Source organism: Sinocyclocheilus grahami, unplaced genomic scaffold, assembly GCF_001515645.1.
Source record: "Sinocyclocheilus grahami isolate Dianchi unplaced genomic scaffold, SAMN03320097.WGS_v1.1 scaffold272.1, whole genome shotgun sequence".
NCBI lineage: Eukaryota > Metazoa > Chordata > Actinopteri > Cypriniformes > Cyprinidae > Sinocyclocheilus > Sinocyclocheilus grahami.
Genome location: NW_015505451.1, coordinates 728,797 through 745,253, shown reverse-complemented (window position 1 = coordinate 745,253; position 16,457 = coordinate 728,797). Strand labels below are relative to the sequence as shown.

General features: G+C 35.5%; 3 protein-coding genes across 5 annotated transcripts; 1 reads left to right on the top strand and 2 right to left on the bottom strand.

Annotated features, from left to right (window-relative positions):
• Nucleotides 1-4,792: 4,792 nt before the first annotated feature.
• dimt1l (DIM1 dimethyladenosine transferase 1-like (S. cerevisiae)) lies at nt 4,793-7,558 on the bottom strand. Its single transcript, XM_016291512.1, has 10 exons — nt 7,374-7,558; nt 7,176-7,249; nt 6,911-6,997; nt 6,746-6,807; nt 6,569-6,662; nt 6,182-6,231; nt 5,780-5,903; nt 5,110-5,202; nt 4,962-5,026; nt 4,793-4,841 (listed from the first exon to the last, which is right to left on the bottom strand). The coding sequence occupies exons 1-10, from the start codon at nt 7,429-7,431 to the stop codon at nt 4,793-4,795; spliced, it is 756 nt and encodes a 251-aa protein (XP_016146998.1). The 5' UTR covers nt 7,432-7,558.
• A 75-nt stretch (nt 7,559-7,633) lies between these two features.
• pola2 (polymerase (DNA directed), alpha 2) lies at nt 7,634-13,290 on the top strand. 3 transcript variants are annotated; one of them, XR_001610705.1, is made up of 19 exons: nt 7,634-7,731; nt 7,990-8,107; nt 8,755-8,879; nt 9,008-9,093; nt 9,198-9,255; nt 9,479-9,588; nt 9,792-9,985; nt 10,162-10,250; nt 10,418-10,570; nt 10,818-10,880; nt 10,987-11,041; nt 11,614-11,738; nt 11,854-11,892; nt 11,987-12,060; nt 12,146-12,254; nt 12,465-12,571; nt 12,710-12,766; nt 12,915-13,013; nt 13,100-13,174. XR_001610705.1 is itself a non-coding variant. In XM_016291493.1 (19 exons), exons 2-19 carry the CDS (start codon nt 8,026-8,028, stop codon nt 13,250-13,252), a joined length of 1,806 nt encoding a protein of 601 aa, XP_016146979.1. In that variant the 5' UTR covers nt 7,634-7,731; nt 7,990-8,025; the 3' UTR covers nt 13,253-13,290. The 3 variants fall into 3 exon arrangements, 2 of the variants coding, with proteins under 2 accessions (XP_016146979.1, XP_016146980.1); XM_016291493.1 differs by having other exon boundaries at nt 12,887-13,013; nt 13,100-13,290; XM_016291494.1 differs by having other exon boundaries at nt 7,637-7,731; nt 7,984-8,107; nt 12,887-13,013; nt 13,100-13,290.
• Nucleotides 13,291-13,718: 428 nt separating this feature from the next.
• cenph (centromere protein H) lies at nt 13,719-16,375 on the bottom strand. The gene is made up of 10 exons (XM_016291496.1): nt 16,241-16,375; nt 15,802-15,933; nt 15,295-15,350; nt 15,171-15,207; nt 15,006-15,074; nt 14,844-14,900; nt 14,700-14,763; nt 14,536-14,587; nt 14,163-14,320; nt 13,719-14,046 (listed from the first exon to the last, which is right to left on the bottom strand). The coding sequence occupies exons 2-10, from the start codon at nt 15,915-15,917 to the stop codon at nt 13,960-13,962; spliced, it is 696 nt and encodes a 231-aa protein (XP_016146982.1). The 5' UTR covers nt 15,918-15,933; nt 16,241-16,375; the 3' UTR covers nt 13,719-13,959.
• Nucleotides 16,376-16,457: the final 82 nt, after the last annotated feature.

The window sequence follows — 16,457 nt, the reverse complement described above, 5'->3', positions numbered from 1 at the left end:
GAAGGAAACCTTTTAAATGAATAAGTGTACAATGATTTATCATCATCATCATTTCATGTACTGCAAAATAATATTGTCTTAATCATCACTTTTGATGTTTTCCAGTAAAATACCCAAGCATCCATAAAACCAAATAAATTAAGTAGAGAAGCAAAATGCACTAGATATAAACGCAAATTACAGCATTTATTTCTTGTTAAATAAATATTTAGATTTCGGTTTAAAACAAAAAAAAATTATTATTGCCAACTTATTTAATTCAGGATATAGTCTCTGAAAATCGACAGTACACCCCAAAATGGAAACTCTCATCATGTATTCACCCTAATTTCATTCTAAACCTGTCTGGCCTTCTTCTGTAGAACACAAAAGAAGATATTGGTGGGGGGTTTTATAATACGAGTCGATAAAGTCAGTGGGGTCCAATATTTTTTAGACCCCCAACATTCTTCAAAATATCTTCTTTTGTGATCAGCAGAAAAAAGGACAACATACAGGAATGGAACAGCATGAATTTTGGCTGTAAGTATGTTCACACATTTTGAAAATACATATAAAATATAATAATTACTTGTACACGATGTTATGATCTTCTCCACATCAGTTCCTGTCCTCTCTACCCTAATAATAATTAAAAAGTCAACATTTAAAAAAAAATAAAAAGTGCTTTGGGACTCTGACTACCTCAAATGCTGGCTAAATGAATAAACGATTTCAATAGCACCACAAATTTACAAAAACACATTCTGACACATCTAAGATGCAAAATCTATAATGGATCCCAATGTGATAGAATGACTCATCACAGCCAGCTAACAAATTCAATACTGCGATGAGATCCTCATCGTGACCTTCTCGTTGATGGAGTCCCTTTAAGATTAGCTTATCATGGCATCAGTGTCTGGGGGTCGTTAAGATCGTCCCGCACCATTGACTCTGACAGCAGCTAAATGCTACAGTGAGTATTTATGGGACACCCCCACGGTCTGCTGCAGCCAGCCAATCAGAAACGGCCACTACATTCATTGCAACACAGAGGTCAGTGAAGGCAAGAAGAACTTCTACAACTACAATAGAAAGCAATAGTGACTTTGAAACATCAGATTAATCCATGCAGCGACTGATGCTTGAACCACAGGTCAGATATTTCCCATTGCCTCCAGTCGCTCAGAGTTCTCCTTTATTCTGTATCACAGAGAGTAATCAAGAGAATCTAAGCGTCTGCCCCAAGTGAACAATTTAATAGGGAAAAAAGAACCAGATACAGTAGAAAGATAGATAAATAAATAAATTTCAAAGTCAAACACGTTTCACAGGATCAATGTGTAGACTGGGTTGGCATGTCCTCCGGGTGCCAGACTCAAAAGCTCTCTTGCTTTACTTCAAAGAAGACATTTGAATTTCTAATCTCAATTCTATCAGCAGGCCTGAGGCTTAGCGACTGGTATACAGGAAAACTAGGACAGTATCCGGGCAGCATGAGAGGGATTCACACCTAAAGCCCAATTAATAATTTTCATCATGACTTCAGGAGCCAAGCAGAAAATGGAGAGTCTGTGCAAGGATAATTGAGTGTTTGTGACTCAGCCGGAAAGTTTCTAATACTGCTGAAAGCATTTTGCTGTAAGGCCACAAAGATTTCTCAAACGATTCAGTCACATCTGCCGCAAGATAAAGCGATATGTTGTGAAACAGTTAGAGAGGGATCTTTTTAAATGAGCAGGTGCAATGCAAAAAAAGTTCAGCTGCACTGCAGGATGTCCTGCAATAAAAGATACACCTGTTCAGGTGACATTTAGCGCCGGAAATGTCAAACATAACTGTGTGTGCTGCTTAATTTCATGTATTATGCATCGCTTTAAAATATGTGATTTGTGAGGAGTGTTAAGAGTCAATGTGGGGAGTTTCTAAACTTTCATAAAACTTAAAATGTATCTCCATCTCTTTCAATGCATCACTGATGCAAAAATAAAAATGAGTAAATGAATCACCTATTCAGTACGGTTTAAAAGTTTAGAGTCGGTATAAAGAAATTAATACTTTTATTCAGCACGGAAACATTAAATCAAAGGCATTTATGTTTCGTTATAATGTTAAAAGATTTATATTCCAAATAAACACTGTTGTTTTGAACTTTCTATTTATCAAAGAATCCTGAAAAAAAAGGATAAGGTTTTCTACAAAAACTTTTAATCAGCACAGCGGTTTTCAACATTGATAATAATAAAAATGTTTCTTGCACACCAAATCAGCATATTAAAATGATTTCTGAAGGATCATGTGACACTGAAGACAGGAGTAATGGCTGTTAAAAATTCAGCTTTGCCATCACATGAATCAATTACATTTTAAAACATTTTACTATAGAAAACAGCAATAATATTTCACAATATTACTGTCTTTACTATATTTTAACCCTTTGGCCCTCTTCGTTTAGGAGTCACACTTGCCTCCTTCGCGGTCAAAGGTGACCGAACTGCAAGGAGGGATGGCAGAGGATCCCCAAATCCAGGTGTGAACAACTTGTTGCATCTTTCCCAAAAAGACTCATGGCTGTATTAGATCAAAAGGGTGCTTCTACTAAATACTGAGCAAAGGGTCTGAATACTTAGGACCATGTGATATTTCAGTTTTTCTTTTTTAATAAATCTGCAAAAATGTCAACAATTCTGTGTTTTTCTGTCAATATGGGGTGCTGTGTGTACATTAACGAGGAAAAAAAATTAACTTAAATGATTTTAGCAAATGGCTGCAATATAACAAAGAGTCAAAAATTTAAGGGGGTCTGAATACTTTCCGTACCCACTGTATATCTAGACATTCTAAAAGACTACTTTTTGTCAAGGTTGAGATATTTTTGGATAGATAAGTATCAGATTTTACATTATGATTACAGTCAAACATTAAAATCTTGTTAGAAAGGCAACACATAGAAAGCATTTTGTTACTCATTAAAAAATCTAACAAAATAAGGAATGGATAGTGATAATTCAAAACACTTTATACAAACATTTTCTAATTTAATTGATATTTTATTCAATGTAATTCAATAAATGTTAATAAAACTTCAGAACAGAAATGAATTTTTTTCGTATTTCCCATTCATTTCCTATGTCGGTCATTTTTGACCGCGAAGACGTCAAGTGTGACTATTTTTTTTTATTTTTTTTTACCCTTTAACATATCCTAATCATGTCCATGATTTTTTGTGTGTGTTCATACTGCTAATGTGACAAAAGTCACCAAGCATCATCTCATTCTGATAAAACTAAGATTTTTTTAAATTTCAAAATATAAAATTTTTCGGTCAAAAATGACCAAAGAGGGCCAGAGGGTTAAATATACTGTAGTATATGTATAATCGACTCTATTATGAATGCAGCCTAGGTAGCATAAGAGACTAAAAAGAAACCTATCGACCCCAGAATTTTTAATGGTAATGAATGAAAAGGTAAACAATGAGTAAAAGTGAACAAAGTAAACAATATGAAAAAGTACAATTCTATCTATCTCTCTGCTCTGCCTGTGCATGAGCTCCATCAGGCAGTCAACACAAACTCTTGTATTGACTGACAGTAGAGGCCATTGTCACTCATGTGAGGTTGTGTACACCTGTTGAGCTCCAACTCTTAAATCAATTCCTTCCTGTTCCCCATAGAGCAAGACACCGGAGTTGAATGCATGAAGAAGCCTACCATAAAATACGGATGCAGAAAAGATACTTAACGAACACCCCTCAAAAAAAAAACAATAAAAAGTATTTTTATGAAGCAAAGTGCATCATACTTACACCATGAAATCATCTATATCCATGGAACGTGCCCTCTTGTCGCTAAACTTCGACTCTTGAAGGATGCTTTCAATTTTCTGAGCAATGTTGAAATCCTGTTGTATTTCCTGTAATACAATTTGGAAATGTATTTTAACGCAAGGGTTTCTGCACGCTTTAAGAGGGTACATTGTTTAAACCAATTAAAGAAAATTAAAGGAATAAATTAAAGGGAACGACATGTCAGCATGTTCTCTAAATGCAAACCTTTTTTTTTTTTTTAAACAGTGTAAAGAGAATATGTGAATAACTTTTACTCTACCTTCAACTACCTGCCTAATTTTTTTTCCTGTGCAAACATCTAAATCAAGATACATTTACTTCATAAGCAAAATGGCATACAGTAAGATAACATGTCTTGCTTTCTGAGGAATTGTTCAAAATAAAGTGAGTTAAAGATTAAAACAATACAAAATATCTGCAAATGGGCTAAAAAAAAAATCAACTTAATTCAAAGGGAGAAAAAAAAGTCTTCATTCCTTCTTGACAGACATTTGTTTGTGTTTTACTCAAACACTTCATTTTGTTCAATTTATCAGAAAACAGACTTCAACTATGTTCATTTTGCATCTCAATTAAATGAAACTAGTTTAAGGCTGTACTTTACAACAAGACATAAATACTAAGAAAGACCATTTTTTTTGCAATGTACGCGACATCTAATGCAATGACTATGAATTTAGGACTTTCTGCCTAAATTTGTGGAAGGGTGTATTAATGCTGCGTTCAAGTCCTCCTGGAACGTTCGTACTTACGAGTTGACAAGTCATAATTACGACGTCAGGTGCGTTCAAGTCAGTTTAGTCGGCACAAGATGGCGGTGTACCTTCTTTTAACAAATTACAAGAAAATACAACATGGTCTGCATTTTTTTACTTGGATTTCAGCTGCATAACAAGAACAATTTAAGTTTATAGGACAACTAAACTATCAATTTAAACAAATTACCGTCAACTACAGCATCTATCGATTCCACCATGTATTCTCCAATAACTGTTCAACCGCAGCAGACCTACATTTAAAAAAAAAAAAATAAATAAAAAAAAAAGGTCAGTTCCATATCATGACTCGCCAGCTTCTTAAATTGATTACTATTGATCACTCAGCAAAACGCCATTTAGGGATGTCTTACTTGAAGGCAGCACTGAGTGTTTTGTTCTTACGGACAAATGCAATTCTGACAAGACCATCCCATTCCTATAAATGTGGAAAAACAAGACTATATTATTTTCAATAACTGTAAAGTCAGTATACACACTTTATTTAATAAGGACACTTACCTGGAAGTTGATAGGCGGTGGAGGATTTTTGGGCTCTATCCTCACCACGCTGGACTCTACTTTTGGAGGTGGTCTGAAATTATTCTTTCCCACCTTCATAAGCATAACATTTTAGTGCAAGATTTTACATATGAATTATGATGAGAATGCATTACGGCTGCACAATTAATCGAATTTCTAATCGCAATTACAATTATGGATGCCACAATTACGTAATCGTTCAAAGCGGCAATTAATCGTTCAAAGTCCACTTATGTTATTCTGCACGCTTAAGATTTTCAGTAAGTAAGATTTAAGTTTTTTTTCTTTCTACATGTTATCTTAAGGGTTTTTCCATTGTTTTAGTATAACATTTTAATACCAATCATATTTGTACTTTTTTTTTTATAATTTAAAGAAAAAACCAATCCGATGTATATTTGACATTTGAGGCTTAATACTATTGAAAAGTACTAAAAGTTTTCAGTTAGTGTTTTCAGCTTGTTTATTTTCATATAAAAATACAGCATGCAGTTGCATCGAACAATGGCGTAAACATCATTCAATGTAAATTGTGATAATCGTAATTAATAATCGCAATTACAATTTCAAGGGAATAATAGACAATTATGAGTTTTGTCATAATCGTGCAGCCCTAGAATGCATTTAATTAATCTGAGCAGGCACCAACCTTCATGAGGTGGTCCACACGGGCTAGGAGCTGTGTGTTGATGGACAGCCTGCAGTATAGCTTGTCCCCAGGTTTAGCCACCAACCGCATGGCAAATTCCCTCTGAAACATCAGCACAGCACACCTACAGACAAAATAAATACAAAACTCAACTCAAACTGATCTAACATTTCATTATTATTTTCCATTGTAATGCAGTGGGTTTTAACTGGTTTTATAAAGTCGTAGACGGTATAATGGGGAGAAAATGAGCCACTCTTACAAATATGAACGGAAGAAATCATAATGCTCAATATGATGGCACTATCTTTCAATTTAAAGTGTGAAACAGTAGTTTGCTTACTCTATTCTACATTCACGTTTACAGAACCAGCCTGAAAAACAGTTTCTCCAATTTCTTACCTAAAAAACGGCCTGTGAAGTAACAGCTTGAACACGAAAGGTGATGATATCTAGAAAAAAAAACTCAATGTGAATACCAGTGATTTGTTAACACTTTACAATGAGGTTTCATTTGTTAACTACATTAACATGACAAATACTTCTAAAGTTTATCTTAGTTAGTTTCTGTTAATTTCAACATTTACAAACACGGCACATTATTAAAATCAAATCTATTAATATTATCTATTGGACCTGAGCTAAGAAACAAAAAACAGCAACAAAAATAATAAATACTGAAACATTAACTAACATTAACTATTAAATAGGACCTCGTGAAGCGTTACCACCAGTAACTCTTAAGACAGATCTACAGCGAAAAGAAGAAACAAATCTCTGAACCAATACCTGATATGGCAAGTTAGCCACGCAGACATCAAAAAAGGGGAGCTCTGTCTTGAGGACGTCTCCTATGAGGATCTGAAGCTTGTTTTGCATTGGACTGCATTGAAAACAGATTTTTCGGTCAAACAGGTGCTGAGATCTTGACAACAGTGGCAATGAATGTGTATGAAAAACACTCACGTGCACTGGACTCGTTTTTGAAGCTCAGCAACAAGCCTGGTGTCCAACTCACATGCAACCACCTTTGAATTATAGCAAATGAAGTAATTGTGTGAATAATAATAAATAAAAAAAATATGCATAGCTACTGAAAATCTAACAATAAACATTTAATGTAACATTTACTTTCTTGGCTTTCTCCAGAAGTTTGACAGTCATGTTACCAGTTCCAGGACCAACTTCCAGAACCACATCTGTTGGTCGCAATGCTGCCTGCAAAGACACTTGTGTGTTAAATCAACACACAGATTATGTTGTGCTGATACAATGTGGTGACACTGACACATACAGAAAGCGGTTATCTTCTTTAGCAGAAAGATGACTTGCCAGAAATATAAAATGAAAACGACAGAACATTTTACAGACCATTTCAAAATTCCACATTACCGACCTTCTCTATGATGCCGTTGACAACCAATGGATTTTTTAAAATATGCTGACCAATACCAGTATTGAACATAATTCCTGAAACAGATCAATAAACATTGAAAGTTTAAACGTCACAATAAACATTCTTTATGGTCCGAAAAACAGGCTTCATTTTCTTAGTCATACAGCATACACAGTACAAAACATGAACGCAACCTACCTTGACTCTTCACCTCCTGGTGTTGTCGAGATTTTTTCTCAGCTTTAACCTTCGGCATTTTGATAAGTTATGTTTGAGATTCCAAATTGTCAAATTGACAGTACAACTCTGCGTATACGTTTACTGTATCGTAAACACGTGCAGCAACTGCTGGCTTTAGTTCCTTCGGTTTCTCTCAGCTGATCGGATGGAAATCAGTCGACAGCCTCAAGCTCCCTCTGGCGTCGTGGAGGACACGTGGCGGAACCGGAAGTGACCTTCCAGTGCTGTTTTGCGGGTTCTTTTTCGCGGCAATCCGAACGTGATGCACAGATTGAGGAGGAATATGACAGCTGATTTTTTTATGTTAATATAGAAGGTAATGTTTAATATTACTATATAATCTGTGTTAAAGATAAGTTTCTTATTTCGAGCTTTATCTTCCGCCGAATAAAATTGTATTTAACGTTAGAAAGCAAAAGAGGTTGTCAAGTTGTTGTGTTTAGCGCCAGTTCAGTGTTTTGTTTAACGTTAGCTGGACTCTAATATTTCTCTTTGATACAATTGCGACTGATGAAATCTGTTATTCGGAACATGTAACGTTATGCATCTTCTTGCTTCTGTTCTTAAGTTACAGATTCTTCATATTTGAACATCGGAGGACACAATAACAATGGCATCAGTCACTGCAGAGGACATCAAATGTGAACTGGACACTTTCAACATCGCCTTCAACAATGACACTGTAGATAAAAGTAAATGTCAAGTTTTTTATGTTGTTTTAATTTGTTATAGTATAGTTTGTGATAGTATTATAAATACGAATTTAGTGAATATATGTAATATACAATAAGAAAAGAATATATAAATGTGTGTATGTGTACACACATATATATATATATATATATATATATAGGTGTGTGTATATCTGTATGTATATATATATATATATATGTATATGTATATGTGTGTATATAATAATAATGTATATATATATATATATATATTTATGTATATGTGTGTGTGTGTGTGTGTGTGTGTGTGTGTGTGACCCTGGCTTTGAAAACCCAGCTCATTTTTTTTTGGTGTGATTTACGGTTTTCTACATAAAAGCATCCTTCATAAGGTAAATAACATTCTGTGAAAATGTAACCATGATTTAATATTGACTGAGTAAGACCATGTCAAAGATTGAAATCATAGTGAAATTAATGGTTGAAATCAAACTTTGATGCTTGTTATCTCATTATTAGATATTGAGACTTTAGCCTGGATTTCACAGAGAGGGTCTCACACACGCACACATATATACATATATATATATATATATATATATACAATATATATTATATTATATTACACTCTTACAGTGGTCATATGTTGTAATAATTGTCTCTTGTAGTGTTGGAGCAGTGTTTGTGTCACAGGTTGAAGGGGGATGAGATCGTATTTGAGTGGTTTGCTTTCAGCTCCAGTAGAGACCAGCTGCCTCTCACTCTTGGTAATCTGGACCAGTTTGAACATGAAGTTAGTATAAGTGTGCAAAACATGGTAACTGCAACACAGATACTGTAAGATCTCCAGAGATGCCTTAATGAATAAGAAACCCTATGTTTCCCTGCTTAATTTGTGTACTGTTTTTGTACTCCTTACAGATGCTGAACAAGAAGAAAAAGCCTAAAGGCTCATCAAAGGGAATCCAGTTTAACAAGACAAGAGACATTAATTCTATCCAGGAACTGTATCCTTATCGCTCAAACAATCACTGGGTTGAATTTGATGCAATTTTTAGGTATTTTATTCACTATAAATGCTCAAAGTAATTTTCTTAACAGAGTCGCACAGAATCCGAGCAGAAGAGGAAGAGGAGAGCTTGTTAGATTCCTATTCAACACCTGCCAAAGTAAGAAAAATTGGAGACAGATTAATATGGGACGCTTGATGGAAATGTAGATGGATAGATAGAAAATCTTGTATAGCTCAGCTCTTAAAAGTAAACCCAACTATTTCTTTATTTGATCTGCTTAAATGCTGTCATTTTCAGTATACTGAAATTGTCTTTCTTGGAAACTGGATTGGTAAGAAAGCACAAATGTAAATGTATTCCTATCTCTATGTGACTGCAGGGCTCTCAGAAGCGTGCGCTGACCACCCCAGAACATTCTCAGTCCAAGAGAGGTGTGGCCCGACTCACCAGTCCCAGTCTATTGCTGTCACCTGCCAGCTTTTCATCAAGGTAATAAAATCATCAAACATTTATTCAGATTTGAATATATGAGGTCTTTGAGGAAAAATCGTTAGTGCAACCATAACCTGACCTTCCAAAAATTACCTTAAAGACAGTGTGGAATAATTGGCATGGTAACCTTTTAACTTCCAGATGATATAGTCAATTTAATATAGTTAACTTTAATAAAGTTGTGTTATGTGTTTGTGTAGTGCAACCCCTTCTCAAAAATACGGCACGCGTTGTGGGCGAGGAGAGGTGGTTTCGTCGTTTGGGGCAGTGCAGGGTCCTCGCTGGACGGGTAAAGGACAGAGCGCTGTGAGGGTTGAGATGCTAGAAGGAGGAGAGAATTCACTTATCAGCAGCTACAAATACATGTTCCAGAGACTGAGAGACGTGCGGGACGGTGAAGCCATGTTCTTGTTCTTTTCCAAATGTGCATTGTCATGTTGGATGTGGATTCTTCCACAATTACTGCAACAGTTCTACCTGCATGGCGGGATGTAGATTTGTGTTTGTGTTGCATGAAGCATACAGATTGGCTTTTTTGATAATTATATATGTTCTCTATGTTGTCTGTAGTTTTGACCGAAACGATTGAAGAACTCGGAGAGGAATTGCGAAGTCATTTTAACATAGAGGAATTCTCTCCAGTTTCATTACCTGTTCAGGTACAAGCACAGACATTATCGTGGACATTATAAAGAAAAGAGGCTAAATCATTCTATTTTTGAAGTGATAAAAAGGAAAATATCTGTCTGCAAAAGTTCATTCTGCAGTCTGTGGGTATCCATTTGAACTAGATGTGATCTAATTTTTTTTACTCTCTCTCTTGTAGGATAGCATCACAGTGCTGGGGCAAGTGTGTTGTGACAGTAACGGGAAGCTCAATACCCAATCTGTGCTGCTGGAGGCCAGACAGGAACAGGGGGGCAGACAGGTGCCTGTGGATCTGTCTGAGCTCAAAGAGTTCTCACTTTTTCCTGGACAGGTGAGATACACACCTACTATTTGATACATATTTTTTCTTTTTGTTTTATGTTTGTATTTATCTTATTACGAAGTAATATTTTTATATTACATATAATTTTCAGGAACCAGAATTTTTAGTAATTCACTTAAAATTCTGATTATTATGTATCAGGGGATGTATTTTTCCCCCATCTTTAATAATTATGCAATGTGTTTGGCATATATTATTATCTATATTAGCAACATTCTATTATTCTCTTCTGTAGGTTGTCGTGATGGAAGGTATGAATCCCTCTGGGGAGAGGTTTGTTGCTACCAAACTATACGAGGTATCTCTCGCAATTGGCACTTTTTAAATGAAACCGGTTTGGGTTAAGTTCGAATTTGGTCGATTGTGAGTTATGATATTTATTCTGTGATTTGTTTCCCCACCAGGGTATTCCCCTGCCTTTTTACTGTCCTTCCGAAGGGAAACAAGAAATGGATGAGGGTAAGATTGGTGATGGACAGGTGAGATACACACCTACTATTTGATACATATTTTTTCTTTTTGTTTTATGTTTGTATTTATCTTATTACGAAGTAATATTTTTATATTACATATAATTTTCAGGAACCAGAATTTTTAGTAATTCACTTAAAATTCTGATTATTATGTATCAGGGGATGTATTTTTCCCCCATCTTTAATAATTATGCAATGTGTTTGGCATATATTATTATCTATATTAGCAACATTCTATTATTCTCTTCTGTAGGTTGTCGTGATGGAAGGTATGAATCCCTCTGGGGAGAGGTTTGTTGCTACCAAACTATACGAGGTATCTCTCGCAATTGGCACTTTTTAAATGAAACCGGTTTGGGTTAAGTTCGAATTTGGTTGATTGTGAGTTATGATATTTATTCTGTGATTTGTTTCCCCACCAGGGTATTCCCCTGCCTTTTTACTGTCCTTCCGAAGGGAAACAAGAAATGGATGAGGGTAAGATTGGTGAAAATGTATTAAGAACTTCCCTGTTGAGATCAATGCTCATATTAAACCCTTCATGACACAAATTCTCAGTGTCTGAGCCTGTGATGGTCATGATGGCTTGTGGACCGTACACCCCCTCTGAAAGTCTGACCTATGACCCTCTGATTGACCTCATTACTATCATCAATAAAGATCATCCTGACGTGTGCATTCTGGTAGGTATATTTATCTCTCGATCATAAGAGTATAACTGCTTTTAGGGACATCTTAATACAATTTATTTAAATCTGAAATTTTTGACTAGTAATTAACCATTTATTTCTCTTATAGTTTGGGCCTTTTGTTGATTCCAAACATGAGCAGATTGAGGTAAACCAGGTTTTGTGTGTTTTTGAAATTCCTGTACTAACATTTTTCATCATGGCCACAAATGTAACCATTTGATGCTCAACCATTTCAACAGAAAAACCAGGTAACAGAAACATTTGAAAACATCTTCAAGAGATGTGTGGACAGCCTAGTAGAAGGAACCAAAGGGTGTGTATATACATTTTTTCTTTGCGTCTTTAGGAAGTTCTCACAATGTACAACTGTTTTCATTGCATGCATTCTTTTATTATAGGTCAGGATGCAGGTTAGTGTTTGTGCCATCTCAGAGGGATGTCCATCATCATTACATTTATCCTCAGCCACCCTTCAACCTGAGCAACCTCAGCAAAGATGATTCAGAGGTGAGATGATTAGCTAAATGCTTTGAATCTAATTGGCCGTCTTCTTTATTTTTAAGTGCTGGTGATTTAATATCATGAACTTATCTTTGTGTTATTCAGGGCAAACGTAATTAGAAAGGCATGGCTTTATTTAATGTCTTAATGCTTAAACTGAATAATTAAACCATTTCTGTCTACTCTTGTTGTTCAATATACATTTTCCACCCCTAGCGAGTGACCTTAGCCCCTGACCCCTGCACACTCCTCATTGGTAATGTGACATTTGGCCTGACCTCTACAGACATTCTGTTTCATATGGGAGCTGAAGAGATCAGCAGGTAATGCTAATAAACCAGCTAGTAATTATTTCATGAAAACAACCTAAAACTGACATGTGAATTTACATTATTTCATTAATGTTCAGTGGAATGAGTGAGCACAAGCACTGATTTACGGTATAATTATGGTTTTTGCAGTGGCACAGGCACAGAACGTTTCTCGCGGATCATGAAGCGCATGTTGACCCAGAGAAGGTTAGAGCATTAATTTCTCATCTTTAAAATGAAATTACCTCCGATTTGATTTGTAGTAAAATGTTGTTTGCCTGTGCTCTTCTCTGCTATTCCTGAGATTTCATTTCATTGTTCTTTTAGCTACTATCCTCTCTATCCTCCTGCGGAGGAAGTCAACATGGATTATGACAAGTTTCAGCAATTCGGCCAAATGAACCTCACACCTGATATTCTTATCGTTCCTTCTGAACTACGGTATTTCATCAAGGTAAATCACTCACATTTTCAGATACCATGTCAAATAAAAGATTATATTAATTCTGACTGGAAAACTAATTTAGCATTATTTCTCAGGATGTGATTGGCTGTGTGTGTGTCAATCCTGGTCGTCTCACTAAAGGACAGGTGGGCGGGACTTACGGAAGGTTACTCATTCAGCCAAACCCTGTGCTGGTGGAGGGGAAGAGAGTGAGCCCATGTATAGCAGGACAGGTGGTGAAAGTATGATACAATTTACCTTTCCTACTGCTAGAACTTTATTAAATCACGTCTGTATTTTTTTTATGTCTGTATTAAAACTTTTCACTTAAAGTGACTGGAAAATAAAATACTTTATAAAAGGCTGTTTTGTCCAGTTGTTTACCATGTCATCAAAATCAAAACCTTTCTTGCACATTCTTGGTGTTATCAGTACTTGTTATTCCGAAAACAATGTCATTTTCTTCCTCTTTTCTGTATCATTGACATTACTTAGACCAGTGGTTCCCAACCCTGGTCCTGGAGGCACCCCAACACTGCACTTTTGCATGTCTTAGACTTAGACCACTGACCTAGACAACAGGCTAATGGATAATGTTCATCAAAAGCCAACTAGCCATTTAGGCATTCAGGTCTGGCTTGATTCTGAGTTGAATTGGCCATTTTACTTGTTGAATAACCTGTTTCGCTCAAATGCATGGCATTACAGAAGTAAAACTGGTAATGAATGTGGTTATATATAAACCTTTATTATAGGATCAGCCTGAACTTTATTTTAAAAAGTAAAATCATTGGTGAAATCAGTTCATTTATCTCGCATTCAGAATGCTACTAAAACATTCTCAAATGAGCTGTTATAAAAAGCTTAAATATACATTACACTGAACATGGTAACAGTGAGCACATTTACAGGTAAAGTATATACATTAATTGGAGAACTGTGTTCAAACAGGTCTTTAGTTGGGAATGTTTTCTAGTCCCATTGCAATGTCCCTTAATTTAGGATCATCCCTCCAGTTGACTTTACTGGCCAGTATGATTCCCTGAAAGCAAGATTTTTATGACAAAGAGGTTCAAAATGCAACGTTTCTAAATAAATAGACAGCAAGGTAGATAAAATTTCAATATGTACACAAGCAAACATTGAGAAACCACATACCCGCAACACATTTTGTAAAATGGTGGTGACCTTCTGGTATTTCTGTAGGACCGCTTCTGCTCTTTCCTTAGCTCTCTGTTGAACTTCTCCTTGGTTCTCCTTCATCTGTTTCAACTCATTTATCTCCTGCATTTTCTTCTTAATTTGTCCTTTTAGGTCTAGGTAAAATATGAATGAGATTATTTTCTACGAAATTGCAAAATCACAGCAGAAAATGCTTCATTAAAATAGTAAGTAGGGTTGCAAAGGGGTGGAAAATTTCCAAAAATCCCTGGAATATTCCAAAAAATGCTGGAATGTGGCCAAAATTTCTGGAATGTTACTGAAATTTACTGGAAATTTTCCACTTTTTTGCAACCCTAATAGTAAGTACCAAGTCTTTCTTTTTGGATATCTGTGATCTGGTCCTGAAGCTCTCGTGTTTCCTGGAAAAAAAGTTGTATATGTTATATGGCCATAAAATTGTTTACAAATTGAATTATTCATAAAATGACAATGCTCTTTCTAAAACATACAGCAGAGCAGGGATTGTCCCACCTTTAAAATTTTCATGGTCTTTTCACAGAGCTCTGTGTTCTGATGGGTCAGTTCTTTAAGTGCCCTGTATAATGAAAAATATTATTACAGTAACTGAATATCAGACTACATAGATAAGATGTATTTAAATTAGGATTCACTCACTCAGCATCTGCATCATTCTGAATCATCTTTTCAGTAATGACGTTCCAAATCTGCATTCTACACAAAAACAAAGAATCACTTTGGACACAGCTGGACATTGGATTGCAAAAAAAATAAATAATAATAATTTAAAAAAATTATGTGATACCACAGCATCTTTACCTGTTCAATACCAGCGTTTTGTTGAAATATGACAGTCTTGCCTGCTCTATTTCACTTTCATACTTGGATCTACATAGTTTTAAATATATGAACGTCAGGTTATTTTGTAACATATTGTATATGTACAAAGTAAACATACATATTCATAAATTCAAACACACTTACAGATCTGCATCACCTTCACATGACTCTTTATGTTTTCCTTAGAAACAAACACTACAGTTAGCATTAAGTTAATTATTAGTGGTCAATATAAGTGTCGTTTATTCAAGCATAAATTTAAGCTTACCCATGCTGACTTTAACATTCATTTCAAAACACTGATTTTCCATCATTTCTTTCATTCTTGAGGAGAGAAAAAACAAGACATAAAAGAAACAGACCGAGTATAGTTATACTTATCTATTACATATTGTGTATATGTGAAACGTACACCGTTCAAACTAGGCTGCTTATGTTGAAGTGTTTGGGATGTGGCTTTTAATGATGAGACCTTTTTTGTAATCAGGCTCTCAAAAAGTATATAACAATTTGGATATAGATTTATCGGCCAACATATCGGTTATCGGCTTTCAAAAATAAAGAATAATCGGTTATCGGTATCGGCCAAAATTTCCATATCGGTGCATCCCTAATCCTAACAATCCATACATCAATGGAAAGCTTATTTATTCAGCTTTCAGGTCTCAATTTCGAAAAATTTACCCCTATGGTTTTGTGGTCCAGGGTCACATATAGTGCTCTACGCATTAGTGCAAGAAGATACAAATAAAATAATACAATAATGGAAAATCACTTCAATAAACGTGTGGGTGTCACCCCCTCAGAAGCTGATGCTGAATCAGGAACACTGTTGTTTATTTCAGCTGGATCAACATCTGAAGAGCGTTCATCATGATTACTGAGACTCATCTTTGTAACGTTATATCTGTGCAGAAATGAAAACACCAGAAATCCTATTCAAAGTTCGGTTGAAGGTTTTAGAGACCCTAGATATAAAGCGTATATAGATTTTATTTTAGATTTATGATACAAAATAGATAACTGATAACAACAGCAGGTTAAAGCATCAGTAATGGCTGTCAAATGAGCTTTGAACAGGTCCAATGTTCCCGCAGCGTATAACCAATGAATTCCTTTGACTTCCCAGTTGTTTACAATAACCGTATAAGGATTTTTTTTTTTAACTACACCAACCAAGTAAGCGTATTTAAACAACTCTCCGTTTCACTTACCGTCGCTTCTTGTTCTTTCTGTTGCTGCTTTTGTTTACTAATATTACTTTTTATTGCAAGCTTCCAAACCGCGCGACTTCAAATCAGTCTTCTTCTTCTTCTTTTTGTTCAATGGCCGTTCACTCCTTAGGAGTATTACCGCCACCTACTGCTTTCAGTCTAAACTGCCGCCTGGAAGTCTTGGCGTCACGTGACTGTCATGTGACCACGGTGATGA

Coding starts and splice junctions, on each gene's coding strand:
- cenph (XM_016291496.1), bottom strand. CDS start 15,917: ATGAGTCTCAGTAATCATGATGAACGCTCTTCAGATGTTGATCCAGCT. Junction 14,764..14,843: donor CAGAATGATGCAGATGCTGA/GTGAGTGAATCC, acceptor TTCATTATACAG/GGCACTTAAAGAACTGACCC. Junction 14,588..14,699: donor AGACCATGAAAATTTTAAAG/GTGGGACAATCC, acceptor CTTTTTTTCCAG/GAAACACGAGAGCTTCAGGA.
- dimt1l (XM_016291512.1), bottom strand. CDS start 7,431: ATGCCGAAGGTTAAAGCTGAGAAAAAATCTCGACAACACCAGGAGGTG. Junction 6,232..6,568: donor TGGCTAACTTGCCATATCAG/GTATTGGTTCAG, acceptor TTTTTTTTCTAG/ATATCATCACCTTTCGTGTT. Junction 5,904..6,181: donor CTTCACAGGCCGTTTTTTAG/GTAAGAAATTGG, acceptor TTTTGTCTGTAG/GTGTGCTGTGCTGATGTTTC.
- pola2 (XM_016291493.1), top strand. CDS start 8,026: ATGGCATCAGTCACTGCAGAGGACATCAAATGTGAACTGGACACTTTC. Junction 9,256..9,478: donor CCTATTCAACACCTGCCAAA/GTAAGAAAAATT, acceptor ATGTGACTGCAG/GGCTCTCAGAAGCGTGCGCT. Junction 12,572..12,709: donor GGAGCTGAAGAGATCAGCAG/GTAATGCTAATA, acceptor TGGTTTTTGCAG/TGGCACAGGCACAGAACGTT.